The following is a 15,694-nucleotide window of genomic DNA, read 5'->3' on the forward strand; positions in this document are numbered from 1 at the left end:
TCCTAACTGTCAGGGTGATCAAACAGTGGAATAAATTGCCAAGGGAGGTTGTGGAATCTCCATCACTGCAGATGTTTAAGAACAGGTTAGATAGATGTCTATCAGGGATGGTTTAGACAATACTTGGTCCTGCCATGAGGGCAGGGGGCTGGACTGGATCGCCTCCTGAGGTCCCTTCCAGCCCTAGTATTCTATGATTCTAAGTCTTCCAGGAAATTATCAGATATTATCAATCAATGAGACAAGGATAAATTCTTCACTCAGCAAATATGCCATTTGTCATAAACCCAAAGATATCATAGTCCTATCAATCACTGAGACAAAAATTATTCACTCCTTCAGGAAAAATGTTTCCTCAGCACTAATCACAGGCAGTAAGGATAGGTCCATGAGCAGGTAAAATTCATAGCTGAGACCTCCAATCCCAACTCATACTCCAAAAGTGTAGAAAATGTCACAGCCAGCAATCATCTAGGATTGTTCAACATTCCTCACAGTGATCACGAATTCCTGAGCTAACTTCTTACAGTCACTCATTTAGTGCTCTGTGTTGTGACATCCATCAGCCTAGGTGACTCCAATGCCTCCAGTGAGAAATTTTAACAGCTCACTTGAGGAGGATTTTGCAGTCAAGCAAACAATTTATACACCAATACCAAATCCATGCTAACTCCATTTGGGACACTGACAAGATAGACCAGTGGTGGGAAACCTGTGGCCCAGCAGGGTTCTGTGTGTGATCATTTTGTTTACTGTTGCCTACATGCAAGGCTGCCAGATTCAATTGGTTTGTGTCCATGTAGATTTCTTTTTCCTACTGGTATTATTAAGGAGACATGCATGTATAGCAAGGGCACGTTAAGTGAGGTGCTTGCTGATTGCACACAATGTTCACTGTGACAATCAGATGCACCTGCTTCATCCAGTCAAAGCACTAGTACAGTTCAATTGGCACACCCCGCAAATTCTAGGTATGCAAGCACAGTTAGCATAACTACCCTGTCCTGGAGACCTCTTCATTATGGCAAACTTGCAGTCCACAGAGATGAAGAAGGGCCAGTCATGTGACCCACTTACTTGCCTAGGTTGCCCATCTCTGAGATAGCACAGTACATTTGAACCAGTTCTGGGTCAAGAATCCACTTCAACTTTAGGACAGATGCAAACAGCACCTCTGTGGTGAACTATATGGAATCTCCATCACTGGAGATATTTAAGAACAGGTTAGATAGATGTCTATCAGGGATGGTTTAGATAGTACTTGGTCCTGCCATTGGGGCAGGGGGCTGGACTCGATGGACTCTCGAGGTCCCTTCCAGTCCTAGTGTTCTAGGATTCTACACTCCTCATGTGCTATGCCATATAGTTGACACACAATTATCTTCCAACTTTCTACTTACATTTTGCAAATGGGATACCTTCTGTTAAGCAATTTGAAGTGCATAGTTTAAAAGTTACTACCACTTTGGTCCTCCATACTTATAAATGTCAGTCTGTATTGGAAATGAAATTCATCTGAAGAAGTGGGTCATCTGTCTCACGAAAACTCATCACTGAATAAATCATTTTGTTAGTCTTTAAAGTGATACATTTCTGCTGCTTTGTTTTACCACCACCAAAGTCACTGCTCGATCTTTGATTTATTTTAATTACTGCTCTTTACGCTATTTTTAGCTAAAATTATTATAAATAAATGTGCAACGTGTAGCTACGGAAGCTAAGACACTCTGCTTTCACAACAATATTTAACATTACCCCAGAAATTAACATTCAAAGTATACTTAAGCTCTTGCCTTTACATGTTGAAATAACTTCAAACTGTGTGTCCAATATGGCAGCTGTAGACTCAACTCTATTTGTAGCCAGAATGTAACATTCACCTGTATTTGCACATTTTACAAAGGAATAACTGCGAAGCCAAAAAACAATATTAGCAAACATGTTGAGCACTAAACTTTATTTTTATGTTTTAGACATTTGCTGTTTTCAAACCACCTGAAATTACACATTTTCCTATACCTGTTTTGTACTAAAGCAGCAAATTATTTCAACACAATGAATGCAAAAGCAGGCCCTAAAGTGGCCACAATATTAGAAAACTAAAAGTACTAAAGATTAGCTTTTTTTTTTTTTAAAAGGAGATAGAAAAGTCTGAAATTGAGTTACATAAAATATTAACAAAACAAAAAAGCAGTAAAGTAGCACTTTAAAGACGAACAAAGTAATTTATTAGGTGAACTTCTGTGGGACAGACCCACTTCTTCAGACCATAGCCATACCAGAACTGACTTAATATTTACGGCACAGAGAACCAAAAATAGTAATCAAGGTCGACAAATCAGAAAAAAATTTTCAAAGTGAGCAAATCAGAGAGCAGAGGGGCAGAAGGGTGGGGAGGCGGAGTCAAGAATTAGATTAAGCCAACTATGCAAAAGAGCCCCTATAATGACCCAGAAAATTCACATCCCAATTCAAACCACGTGTTAATGTGTCAAATTTGAATATAAAAGAGAGTTCAGCAGTCTCTCTTTCAAGACTGTTGTGAAAATTCCTCTTCAGTAAGACGCAGACATATATGCATATATGATGTTAGTTGAGGAACATGAGAATGTGCCCATGATTCTGTGAATAACTTGGTTAGGTCCAGTGATGGTATCTCCAGAATAGACATGCATCATATCTGGAATCACGTGCCAACAATGCCCAGATGCTTTGTATATTGGACAGATTTCAAACTCTCTTAGACAAACAGTTAATGGGCACAACACAGACATCATAACACTCCTGATCCACAAACCGGTCAGCCAACATTTTAATGGAGTGGGCCATTCTGTTAATGACTAAAAAGTCTGCATCTTACTGAAGAGGAAATTTCACAACAGTCTTGAAAGAGAGGGTGCTGAACTCTCTTTTAGATTCACATTCGACACATTAACACGTGGTTTGAACTGGGATGTGAATTTTCTGGGCCATTATAGGGGCTCTTTTGCATAGTTGGCTTATTCTAATTCTTGACACCCCCCCGACCCTTCACTCTCTGATTTGCTCACCTTGATATTTTTTTTCTGATTTGTCAACCTTGATTACTATTTTTGGTTCTCTGTGCCTTAAATGTTGAGTCAGTTCTGGTCTGGCTATGGTCTGAAGAAGTGGGTCTGTCCCACGAAAGCTCACCTAATAAATTATTTTGTTAGTCTTTAAAGTGCTACTTTACTGTTTTTTCTGTTTTGATAGTATATAGACTAGCACGGCTTTCTCTCTGTTGCTATAAAATATTAAGAAGGCCATTAAATAAATGGAGATGTTTACTACATCAGACTTGTTATTAAAAGCACTGCACTGCAACTCTGATAATAGATATTGATGCTGGTGGAAGCATATTCATAAACTTAAAGAAGCTAAATACATACTCTGAATCTGGCATATAACAAATAGCTTGATTGGCAGGAATTGTCCATGGCTGTGTAGTCCAGATTAGCAAACTAACAGGTGAGGAGCCATCTACAGAAGCAAATTAACAAATATGCCATTTGTTATAAATCCAAAGATATCATAGTCTTAACAAGAGCTAAATATTACAAATCTTACCTATCACAGAGGCCAGTTTAGGAGGTGATTTCAACAGGGGAAATTTGATATATACAGAATGACTGACATGCTGTTGATTGTATTCAAGTTCAGCTTCAGCTAAGGCTGTACTGTGTGAAGATCAAATATGGGTTAAACCACATTAACATGATAATGTATTGCTCTTGCTTCTTACATTTTATAGATAAAATGGTAAGTTGATTCTTACTTTGCTGAAGGAGACCAAAATACTGGTTTGTAGTCCTGATAAATGTAACCCTAAAAGGGAAAAACACAGAGTTAACGGGATCAAAACGACACTGTAATTTAAATAATCTAAGGATTGTGTTAAACGACACACGAGCATACCTTGTCATAAATTTTGTGGAAGACACTCAGTTGTTTTGCCTCATACTTCCTGTCAAATGTGTGATAACAATTAGTCCAATCTGCCATTATACCCCAGCGAAGGAAGGCTGATTTCTGTTTCTCAATTGCCCGTTCTGCAAATTCTTTTGCTACAAAGGAAGAATAACTTTTAAAAATATATCTTTAAAAGCTTACTTGCTAGACAAAGACTAACCTCAGCCGAGAATAAAATAATTATAAAACTAGACTAACCAATTTACATCACAGCAACTTGTGCAACAAGCCTCAGACTGCTTTACCCACATGAGTAGTCCCATCAAAAGGAACAGCAGGTCTGAGACAGCCAGCCCACCCCCGAAGTTTTTTTCAAGTAAGTCATTCATTTTTACAGAATGTACACTAATTTTGAAAGGAAAAGTCCATAACCCTAATGGTGATGAAGACAACCTAGAGCTGGTTAGACATTTCATAGCAAATAGTTATTCAAATTAATTTTGATTTTTTTCCTTTGCATAAGATTTCACAGTTCCTCCCCACTCTCATTATTTCAAAAGCTCTACTCAAAACTCTGAAGGCTTTAGTGATGTGGACTGAATCATGGCTGTGAATCGCCACTCTACTGGGAGATGTTATGAACTGTAGAAAATGGCGCATGGGCAGTGGGAGAGGAAGCGATACATGCATACAGAAATAATAATAAAAAATAGGAGGCTGGGGCAGAGAGCTGCTCCCTGGAAGCAATCAGGAAGGTCTGAAAAGGACAAATTATCCTGTTTGCCAGAAGCTACAATGGGACAAAGTTTAAAATATATCAGCCATCTAATCAGAGGTTAATAAGAAAGATACAGGCTCCAATATATTTCTGGGTGAGGAGTCACTGCATTAATAGTTGGCTAAGGTTCCCACAAGAACACTACTTCTGAACATCACTGGAGTTCCATCTACTATCATCTACTAACCAAAATTAGACATGAAAGGTGTAACATAAGGGGGTTTGTGTTCTCTTCAGTGTGAATCATCATAAACGAGAATTGTAGATTCTCAGGGATGAGCAATAAGTGACTCATAGGCCAGACACTGTTTCCTGCAGCTCCCCTTGGCTGGGAACAGCAATCCATGACCAATAGGAGCTGCAAGCAGCCATATTTGGAGATGTGCAGGTAAATAAAACATATGACTGACAGTCAGGGTCTAACCAGGCAAACTGCATCCAACCTGCAAGCCACTTTATTGCCCACCCCTGCTCTACATGCACATACAGGAATTTTATTCAACCCTACAATACAGCTCCACCTGGAGTAAACATAGGGTAGCTAATTGAGATACAACTCAAGCGTGTAACAGCACCCTACAAATGCAGAGAAAACCTATCTACTTTTCTAATTCCAAAACCATCACCCCATACACTCAGCAGTAACTAAAAAAATGTTACTGGAGGGAGTGAAGAATGAAGCTGAAAGCAAGTGAATGAGACATCATGTTTTCCATAACTGCTTTGCCAATGCATATAAACTGTAATTTTCAAGAGATGTGAACTTATATCAGCACATAAGCTGCATAAACTAAAAGGCACAGGTACTATAATTGCAAGTCATTCCACTGCATGACAAAACAGTCACCAATAAAGCAAACACAATACATTAATCAGACCACTTTCCATCTAATCCATAATAAACTCTCATAAGGCACCACCTACCAGTTTTCCAATATTATATATGGTGTTCAGGTTAAAAAAAGTGTTTTCATAGATTCCAGAGCCAGAATGGACCACTGTGATTTAGTCTAACCTTCTATGCAACCAAGGCTATAGACTATCCCCAAAATAGAGCATATTTTAATTTGAAAAACGTCAAATATTGATTTAAAATTGCCAGTACTGTAAACTCCACTGCAATCCTTGGCAAACAGTTCCAATGGTTAATTACTGTCATTGTTAAAAATGTATGCCTTAGTTACAGTCTGAATTTGTCTAACTTCAACCTCCAGCTACTGGAGCATATCATTCCTTTCCCTGATAAAGAGAAAAGCCGATGACTAAATACTTGTTTCCCACGCAAATACTGATAGATTATAAATCAAGTCATCCTTTAACTTATTCTTTATTAAACAAAATCAATTAACAGTGAGTGTCTATTACTAAAGGTTTTTTCCTCCTAATCATATAATCCCTCTCATGGCTCTTCTCTGACCACTCTCCAAATTATCAACATTCTTCTTGAATTGTGGGCATCAGAACAGGGTAGCAGCAATCACTCCAGTGCCAAATAGAAAGGTAAAATAATCTCTCTACTCCTACTGAAGATTCAGCCATTTATACATGTAACAAAGTAGAAATTTTTTGTAACATTTTTATAAAGTCTATATGCACCTTGGTTTCCCCTGTACGCTGCACTGTCACCTAGAGAATGAAAAAGACTGTTCTTAGGACAGGCTAAAACACAGGCATTAATTATGCCTACCAGTGTGCAGCCTGACAACCTATCTCAATGGAGTTCTTGAAAATGCAACAGAAGATCCAGACTGGCTAAGAACACATAGCAACCAAGTACCCAAAGAGAGACAGGCATCTCTGCCTCTCCACACTGTGCAGAGCTGCATCTCCCCAACCTAGAAACCAAGACCTGTGGCAGGAGGCAGGGCTGAAAGTGACCATGAGGACTTACCAGTGCAGTCCTGGGCAAAAGAAGCACTGTCATGGCAACACTGCTGGACACTACCGGCAGGGCCACCAACCGAGGGGAGTAAAAGGGGCAACACTTTAATGTTGGCTGTGTGCAGGCTGGTACCGGCAGATGGTTTTTACCTGTACAATGTACCCGCCTGCACTGGCCCACTTTCAGCGTGGATGGGGAGTACCAAGAAGGAGTTAAATGGGAGCTGTGGGAAGCAATTATGAGTACACCTCAGAGTCTGACAAAAGGAGACTGGATAGAGAGACAGACCTGGAATAACATGGGTTCACTATAGCTTAACTGGTCTCTGGCTACCTGGATTGGACTACACTTTAGGTTAGCATAGAGAAGTGAAAGTTAAAGATCTCCCATGCAGTGTTCCAAGTGACTAGTAAACCTTTCTGTTTTGACAACGCTATGAATGGTGCTGCAAGTGCTTGAAGAGATGTACTGATCCACGGAGAACGCACAAATCTCTTTGGGAGTCTGCCTCAGTGGGACTCAGTGAGCAGAGCTCAGTTGGAAGCAGGAGTGTTGATGGCTCAAAGGCACAGCTTAGGAGCTGGTGAAGCTGTGGGACTTACCCTGCAGGAAGACTGAGCTCTCAAGAGACCCCAGACTCCTAGAGACTGTTCCAAAACTGAGGTATTCCAGGATCACATTAGATCTTTTGACCACAGCACTGCAATGGAAGCTCCTGGGTAACTGATTATCTGTCACAATCCCCCAAGTCTTTTCTGGAGTCACTGCTTCCCAATGAGAATCCCCCATCTTCTAGGTACAGCCTACATTCTTTGTTCCTAGATGTCCAGATTTACCAGTAATCAAATGAACATTATTTGCTTGTGCCCAGTTTACCAAACAATCCAGATTTCTTTGAATCAATGACCTGGCCTCTTCATTGTTTAACATTTCCTCAATTTGTGACAGAGAAATAGCCATGTTAGTCTGTATTCTATCAAAACAAAAAAGCAGTCATGTAGCACTTTAAAAACTAACAAAATAATTTATTAGGCGATGAGCTTTTGTGGGACAGACCCACTTGTTCAGATCATAGCCATACCAGAACAGACACAATAACAAAAGCTCATTGTCTAACAAATAATTTTGTTAATCTTTAAAGTGCTACATGACTGCTTTTTTATTTGCTCAATTTGTGTGTCACCTGCAAACTATCAGCGATGATTTTTGTATCTTCTTCTAGGTTATTACCAAAAATGTTAAGGCCAAGAATCAATCTGTACAACCCCACTGAAAACACCCACTCCATGACAATTACCTATGATCCTGATTTTCATGACAACCCACATTACTTCCAAAACATTAGGGAGAAAAACAAAGTGTTTTTTTTTTTTAAAAAAAAAGGTTCAGCAACTCAGCATACCACCACTGGGTATCATTTCATGTTACAGAACTGAACTACATTAGAATCCAGATGTACATGTCCTTTACTTCCCTCTTTCCATTTCTGGTTATTACAAGTTACAGTGGGTTCATACAGACTTGGACTTTGATGAACCCACTTTACAAAGGTGATCCTCCTTCTAAACTTAGATTTTGCAGATCAAGTATCACCTTAAAACCAAGATTGTCCTTGCAAATTTCAATGTCCTGAAACTAAAATACACACACAAAAAGAGACAGCAAAACAGTATTCCATTAAAGGCTCAAAAAACAACTCACAACATATTTAAGTCACAAATGTTTCTTGTAAAATTTTCAAGTGTTTACCTCTCTGTCTCATCTCCATCGGTGAAAGGTTTTCAGCTTCTTTGAGTTCTGACAATGCTTTCAATTCAATGGGCAACCCATGACAATCCCAGCCTGGCATATAATGCACCTTATAACCTCTCATCATATGGAACCGATTAGTGATGTCTTTCAAAATCTGCAAAAACATTAGGCCAAATGTTATTTTTGATATAATTGTTATGACCATACTCATTCCCCTATATATCAGCATGATACAGCTGTATGTCACTTTACATCTTATTGATTTGGGTGAACTTTTCAAAACCCCAAGCAGAATCAGGCGTGTTAAAGATTAAGTTTCAGCCTTCACATTTATGTTTCTCGTTGCATGTTATTGTGCTGTCTGATAGCACATCATAAGAACCTCTTTATCAATGGCAACCAAATTTTGCACAGCTGAAGGCCACACTTCGCAACTATGCCGGGTCTTGAGGGTTCCATCTTGCCATAACGAAGTGGAATGATATTTTATTATGGGAAAACACTTCTGAAGTCACTATGCACATAATACTAAAGCTATGCATTGGGCAATTTGCAGGGTTGAAATAGGAACTGGATTTAGTTTGACAGAATGACAGTAAGTTTATCATCTGATCACCAATGTAAAACTAAGCACCACACAAGAGTCATTTGTCATTTTCATTGTTAATGTGCGTGCTTACCCATTAAACAGGAATGAAGGCCCTTATTCTATAAAGTAGCGGACATCCTCAACTTCCATTTACTTCAATGTCAACTGAGAGTACACAGCACCTTATAGAGGCATAGAACACTTTATGTGTACTACCCTTATACTGACCTTATTTAAAGCGTGACCAACATGAGGGTCTCCATTGGCATACGGTGGACCATCATGAAGGCAAAATTCATTCTTTGTTTTCCTTTGTCTTTGCCACGAATATAGTTCTGAAAAACCACACTTCTGTGCAGACAATAGGACAAAACTTAATTAGCTATAGGTCTGTGTTAAAAACAAGTTTTCGTTTTAACATAGGTCCAGCTGTCAAAACACTCATTTGCTTCAATTCTTTAAGTGAAGATTTTCCTCTCTGAGGTTGTAATACCTTGGAAATAACTTGTCAACCTCCACTACAAAGCTAATATTATTATCCCTGTTTTCTTACATTAAACAAACAACTAATTTGGCCAGATTTGTTCTTGGTATAACTCCATTGAAGTAACAATAGCACCTGAGTCTAGGGCTGTCAAGTGAGTAAAAAAATTCTGATTCACTATTCTCTTAAGAAATAATGGAATCTACTTATATAAATATTTTGGATGTTTTTTACATTTTAAAATTTATTTATTTCAATTACAATACAAACTGTACAGTAATCACTTTAAACTTTATTACAGATGTGTGCACTGTAAAAATAGTACAGGTTGAAACTCTGAAATCCAGGACTCTCTGGTCCAGTAACATCTGCGGTTCAACAGGACCAGAGAGGCACAGTGTCTTGGGGGAGGGGTGGGGCAAGCAGAGTTCCCTCTAATTTTTTCCAACAAAATTTGTTATGAATACCAAGGAATGTGCTGATGCGCAATACCAATATAAATACATTCAGCTCACTGTGGGTGGCTGTGAGCTGTCTGCTAACCAGCTGGGTGGCATCTGACTCTCTCCTGGGTGGTTGCTCAAATGCTCAGCTTACAGGAAGCACTGGAGGACAAGCTGAAAGACAAGCAGCCAAGAGCCCCAGACAGTGCAGCCATAGCTGGGCAGGTGACTAGGCACAGTGGGTGAGGTTGGGACTGGGAAGCCATGGACAGTGGCTGGGAGACAACCCCAGGAGCAAGGGGAGGAAGCCAGCAGGGGAGCACTGACCTCCTCTGGTCCAACAAAATATCTGGTCTGGGACCACTGAGGTCCTGAAGGTGCCAGACCAGGGGGGTCAAACCTGTATTTTTTTCAATTCAATTAATATAAAAACTGTAGTGCAATTGTAATCATGAAAGTTGAACATATAAAAGTAAAATTGTGTACAAAAGTAACCGCATTCAAAAATAAAAATGTAAAAGCCTTCAAAAGTCCACTCAGCCCTACTTCTTGTCTAGCCAACAGCTCACCCAGGCAAGTTTGTTTATATTTCCAGGCAATAATGTAGCCTGCTCCTTGTTTACAACATCACCTGAAAGTCAGAACAAGCATTCACAAGATATGTAAGCACCAGATGCGCTAGAGATTCATATGTCCATTCCTGCTTCAACCACCATTCCAGAAAACATGTGCCTATGCCAGGCCCACCGACATGCCCCTGGGCCCTTTGGCCCCTTTGAAATGCTGCTGTTGTGTGCTCCACAGCTCAGCATGGCTGAGGGTGGTGAAGTGGGGGAGATTAAGGGTTGACTATTCTTCTCCCCTCCCCTTCTGTGGGTGCAGACTTGGTTCCCACGCCCACTTTGCCCCTAGGCTTGTGGTGGCTGTCAGCCCTCCAGCCTGTGCTGATGATGGGTTCTGCTCAATAATGATCCTAAGTTGCAAAGACCAACATATGCTCAGTTTCATTATCTGAGTCAGACGCCACCACTGGAAGGCTGATTTTCTTTTTTGGTCATTCCATTTCAGTAGTGTATGCATTGGAGTGTTGCTCTTTTAAGACTTCTGAAAGCATGCACCACACCCATCCCTCTCAGATTCTGGAAGGCACTTCAGAGTCTTAAACCCTGCTTGATTGCTGTAGCTATTTTTAAAATACCACATTGGTACCTACCTTGCATTTTACCAAAGTGAGAAAGTGTTCTTAAAAGGAACGTGTGCTAGGTGATCATCTGAAACCGCTGTAACATGAAATATATGGCAGACTGCAAGAGAAACCCAGAGCAGGATATATACAATTCTCACCCAAGGAGTTGAGTCACAAATTTAATTAATGCATTTTTTAAAAGCATCAGCAGCATGGAACATATGTTCGTCCAGAAGGTGGCCAAAGCGTGGAGGAAAATATCGGTCAATGCTGTGCTCAGTTCATAGTGTTGGATGCAATCAGGTGGTTGAGGTACATCAACAAATCATTATACATTGTCAGTACCAGGAGCGATGAGCTGAGTGCTGATGAGAAGCAGTGTAACTCAAATACTCTAGTGTTGGTTTGTACTTTTTAACAAACTACCCTAAATTCTGAATTACTGAGGGCAATTTTTACTCATTGTATACGTCTACACTGTTCACAGAGAGCAGCTGGACTGCCCAGGCACACTCTCAAGAAAAGAGACAACTGTAAGTACAGCAGACAGGGCTTCCTGGTGTCCTGGAAGGCCTGTGTGTCAACAGAGGGCCACCCCAGAACGTTGAGACCAGCTTTCTGTCGACACAATCTGTTGACAGGCATTCTGCCTCATGGGGGAGCGGCAGAATGCTGTGGACAGAAGTGCTGTGTTCTGTCAATTTACTGACAGCAGAATGCCTTGGGCATGTGGATGCTCTGCGGGGTTTGTCAACACTGGTGACAAAACTCTCTAGTGTGGACACAGGCGTTCATAGATTTGCCTTCCACAGTCAACTCTCTGCATAAGGTTTCCCGAGCGACTCACCCAAATACATTTACATTTATTCACCTAAATTTGGGCTATTGCTGATCATTTACCATATGTATCTGATGATTTCTAAAACAAACTCTGTATTAGTGGATAATCTAGGCCCTGTATACATAGATATGCAGACACTCTTTTCTTACCCTTTATATTACATAATTTAACGTTACTTTTAATACAGTTTTTATAGGTGGCATGTAAATACCTTGCAATTCTGGCTACCAAAGTGCCACGCAAACCCCTGTTCTCACTTTTAAGTGTTATTATAAATAAGAAGGGGGCAGCACTGCTTCACGTAAATGTAAACGAACTTGTTTCTCTTATGCTATGTCTATGCAATGATTGTTATTTTGGGATACAAATGTATCCTGAAATAGTAATGCCATGTTTTTTCCCTATGCTCAAAATAGCACTGTCTTATCGAGCATGGTATTCTGGTTCCATTACCCCTCACCGTATGAGGGGGTAACGGAACTTTCAGAACAGCCACCTATTTCAAACTTTGGTGGCACCAAGTTCGGAATAAGGGATTTTGAAATGATTTATGCGATAAGCGTAACACAAATTGCATAAATTATTTCTAAGTCAACTTGCCATGTAGACACGGCCTTAGTGGCTTCCTGAACAAGAAGTAGGACTGAAGGGACTTGTAAGCCCTAAAGTTTTATGTTGTTTCGTTCGAGTGCAGTTGTGCAACAAAATATATATCTACATTTGTAAGTTGTGCTTTCACAACTGCACTACAATACTTGTAAAAGGTTAATGGAAAAATAGTACCATATTTACAGCGCAAATATTTATTTATAAAAATATAAAGTGAGCACTAAAAGCAGCAGATTCTGTGTAACTGAGAACACCATATTTTAAAATGTAGAAAAACATCCAAAATGTTTAATACATTTCAATTGGTATTCTACTGTGTCATATGTGATTAAAGCTGAAATTAATAGTGATTGGCTTTTTGTATTAATTACATGATTTAACTAAGATTAATCGACAGCCCTACCTGCGACACATATGGCTCATATTTAACAGTGAGCCAACCTCACAAATCAAAATCTACTGTCTTCCTCGACCACTGACTCAAGATGGACTAAACTGATGGAGGCAGGTTTGTGGGAAGTTCTTGTAAATGCACATTTTGAGAACAGAGCATCTTAAAAGAGTGTTATAAGGAGGAGGAAGAAAAAGTGTTTTTTTTAGCCTCTGGATAGAACAAAGAGCAATGGGCTTGAACTACAAGAAGGGAGGTTTAGGTTGGACATTAGGAAAACCTTTCTAACTGTCAAGGTGGTTAAACACGGGAAGGAATTGTCTGGGAAGGTTGTGGAATCTCCATCACTGGAGGTATTGAAGAGCAGGTTAGATACCCATCTACCAGAGATGGTCTAGGAGGTTGGACCCTCTGACCTCTCGAGATCCCTTCCAGTTCTAGTGTTCTATGACTGCTTAATTCTATCAATGGGGACACTCAACCTTTTATTTTTAGCTCCACCCTCCCCCATGCTATTAAAAAGTCCTAGCACACCAGTGCCACAATGACTGTTTTTCTGCACATAAAAGGCAGAACTAGTGTCCGAGGGTACCAGGAAGGGCAGTTATTAGGGACCCACAATATAAAACGGTCCTGCTAAGCTGTTTAGGCTTTGGCTTCAGTGGGGTTTGGTGCTTTGACTTCCTGCCCTTGACATCACTTAGAGTATGTCTACACTTATGGGCGGGGGGCTGTTGCACCACAATTGATCTTCCACGGATCAATTTTGTCATTTGTGTGAAGATGCAGCAAAAACACTCTCTCTGGTCTCGGTTGACTAAGGGACGCTGGTGTGAGCCTGAAGATTCCCAATCTACACTAGGGAAGAAAAGTCGATCCTGATATGTCAATTCTAACCACACAAATGATATGGCTAGAATCATGTATCTGGGATCAACTTTGATCCCTTGTGTAGACCAGGTCTAAGTATAATACAGCCATGTCAAACTAGTGGGTCACAATGATTGACAAAACAAACCCTGTACAATGGAAATGTTTCAACTTAAGTACACCCTTAGCAACATAATATTGGGGCGTTCCACCCACATGCAGCACGAGCGATTTTTTTTTTTGCAGCCCATGACTAGATGTTAATAAAACATCTAAGTGCGGCCCACCCAGTCACACACCCTTCTCTGGCACACACAAGCAGCAGGGGGTAGGACAAACTCCAATCCGGCTTCTTGGGCTGTTTAATCCACTGCATACATATTAAAGGCCCCTGCCACTTATGCATGCCAGGGAAGGACATGCAACCGATCTAAGGAGAGGGACAGTGAACCCCACATTGGCTGAGGCAGAGTGGGGCACATACATGGGGTAGCAGCAGATAGGAAGCCACGGGGCAGAGCAAGGGGCAACTGGGGAGCGCGAGGCAGAGTAATATGGGGAAGAGATTACAGGGAGGTGCACTGCAAGCCTCAAGGAGCCTGGGGACAGTGAAAACCTCAAGGAGCCCTGGGGGTAGTGCATGGGGGTTGGGCTGTGCAAACCACAAGGAGCCTGAGGGGGCTGTGAAATGAGGGCTGCACTGCAGTGTCTCTCTCTCCCTGCTTCCTCTATGCAAGAACATAAGTTTGGGTTGTGATGTGTTCTATAGCCCCCTGAAATGGGGAGAGGCTGCTCCTTAGGCAGAGGAGGGATTTCATTCTGTTGTACCCATCCTGTACAAAGCTGAGAGGGAAATACTTAAAATCAGGCAAAGCACTGTTCAAACCTGGTCATAATGACTGACAAAACGAACCTGCACAATGGAAACGTTCTGACTGAAGTATCCTTAACCACACAACATCAGGGGCCTTCCACCAGCAAGCTGGTGCTGCTCAGTTCTCAGCCCTAACCTTCATTCTTGAGTCTGTACAGCTTCACTCCCTTCAGATACAGCTTCACTAAATTAACTTTTGCTGTTGTTCCTTCCAACCACATATCTCAAAGCACACCCATTCGTTCATGTTGGTAATTCATGACTCTTTTGTATGTGAGGTTATTCTCATTTTTTGAGACGATGAAACTGTGAAATCCTCAGTCGGTTTTGAGTTGGACATGCCTGGTCTAAAATGTCCTACTGGGCAGATTCTCCCCCCTACCCGCAGTCCCTGGCTGGGAACTGCCGCCTTAAACAACTGCAGTTTGGCATCGCCTTGTTTTACTCTTGATTCCACAAGCGAAGAGGTGCAGGAGTGGGCGATCATACTCATCTGGCAGAGATTACTGCGCCCCGTTATTGACCGGTTTAAGCGCGCGTTAGATTTGCGGCGGGCGGGAGCCGGTTGTGGCACAGGTCAGCCCCACTCAGGGCTCAGCCAGACTCACTGAAAACCGCGGCGAGACGAGAGTGCAATATTAACTCGCCCCTCCCGCCGCCAAAGTCCAGTGAGTGGGGGAAGGTGGGGGGGGGGGGAGTTGCAGGCCACGCGGAGGGAGGTGCCGAGTAGGAGAGCTGCCCCGCGCCCCGCCTTCCGCGTGCGGTACCTGCTGTATCTCCACCTCGGTCTCTGGCTGCAGCCGGCCCGGCAGCTGGGCAGGGAAGCGGCTGCGGGGCAGCAGCACGGTCTCTCGGTACTTGGAGTCCGCGCGGCTCTCCGAGCTCAGCTGCCCGCTGTTGACCCCGGAGACTACCGAGCGTGCCCAACGCCACGCGGCTCCCGTAGGGACCCCGGGCCTGACTAACAAGGGCACCCTCCGCACCCACAACATTCTCACAGCCACCCGGCTCTCTCGCCGGCGGTACTTCCGGTTCGGCTACGGAGCGCGGCGAGGGCGTGACGGG

The 15,694-nt window shown here is 41.8% G+C and overlaps 1 protein-coding gene across 1 annotated transcript in view; it reads right to left on the reverse strand.

The window, feature by feature from the left end:
• Positions 1-15,666, reverse strand: part of IARS2 (isoleucyl-tRNA synthetase 2, mitochondrial) — a 76,424-nt gene extending 60,758 nt beyond the window's left edge. Inside the window, exons 1-8 of the mRNA XM_074989939.1 lie at positions 15,397-15,666; positions 9,160-9,282; positions 8,340-8,496; positions 3,937-4,085; positions 3,797-3,846; positions 3,589-3,698; positions 3,411-3,501; positions 1,794-1,909 (exon numbers count right to left, since the gene is read on the reverse strand). Of these exons, the coding sequence (XP_074846040.1) occupies positions 1,794-1,909; positions 3,411-3,501; positions 3,589-3,698; positions 3,797-3,846; positions 3,937-4,085; positions 8,340-8,496; positions 9,160-9,282; positions 15,397-15,621 (1,021 nt within the window). The 5' untranslated portion in view covers positions 15,622-15,666. The remainder of the gene's footprint in view (positions 1-1,793; positions 1,910-3,410; positions 3,502-3,588; positions 3,699-3,796; positions 3,847-3,936; positions 4,086-8,339; positions 8,497-9,159; positions 9,283-15,396) is intronic.
• Between the last annotated feature and the right edge of the window lie 28 nt (positions 15,667-15,694).

The sequence above is a fragment of the Carettochelys insculpta genome, chromosome 3 (assembly GCF_033958435.1).
Source record: "Carettochelys insculpta isolate YL-2023 chromosome 3, ASM3395843v1, whole genome shotgun sequence".
In the NCBI taxonomy this organism is placed as follows: domain Eukaryota; kingdom Metazoa; phylum Chordata; order Testudines; family Carettochelyidae; genus Carettochelys; species Carettochelys insculpta.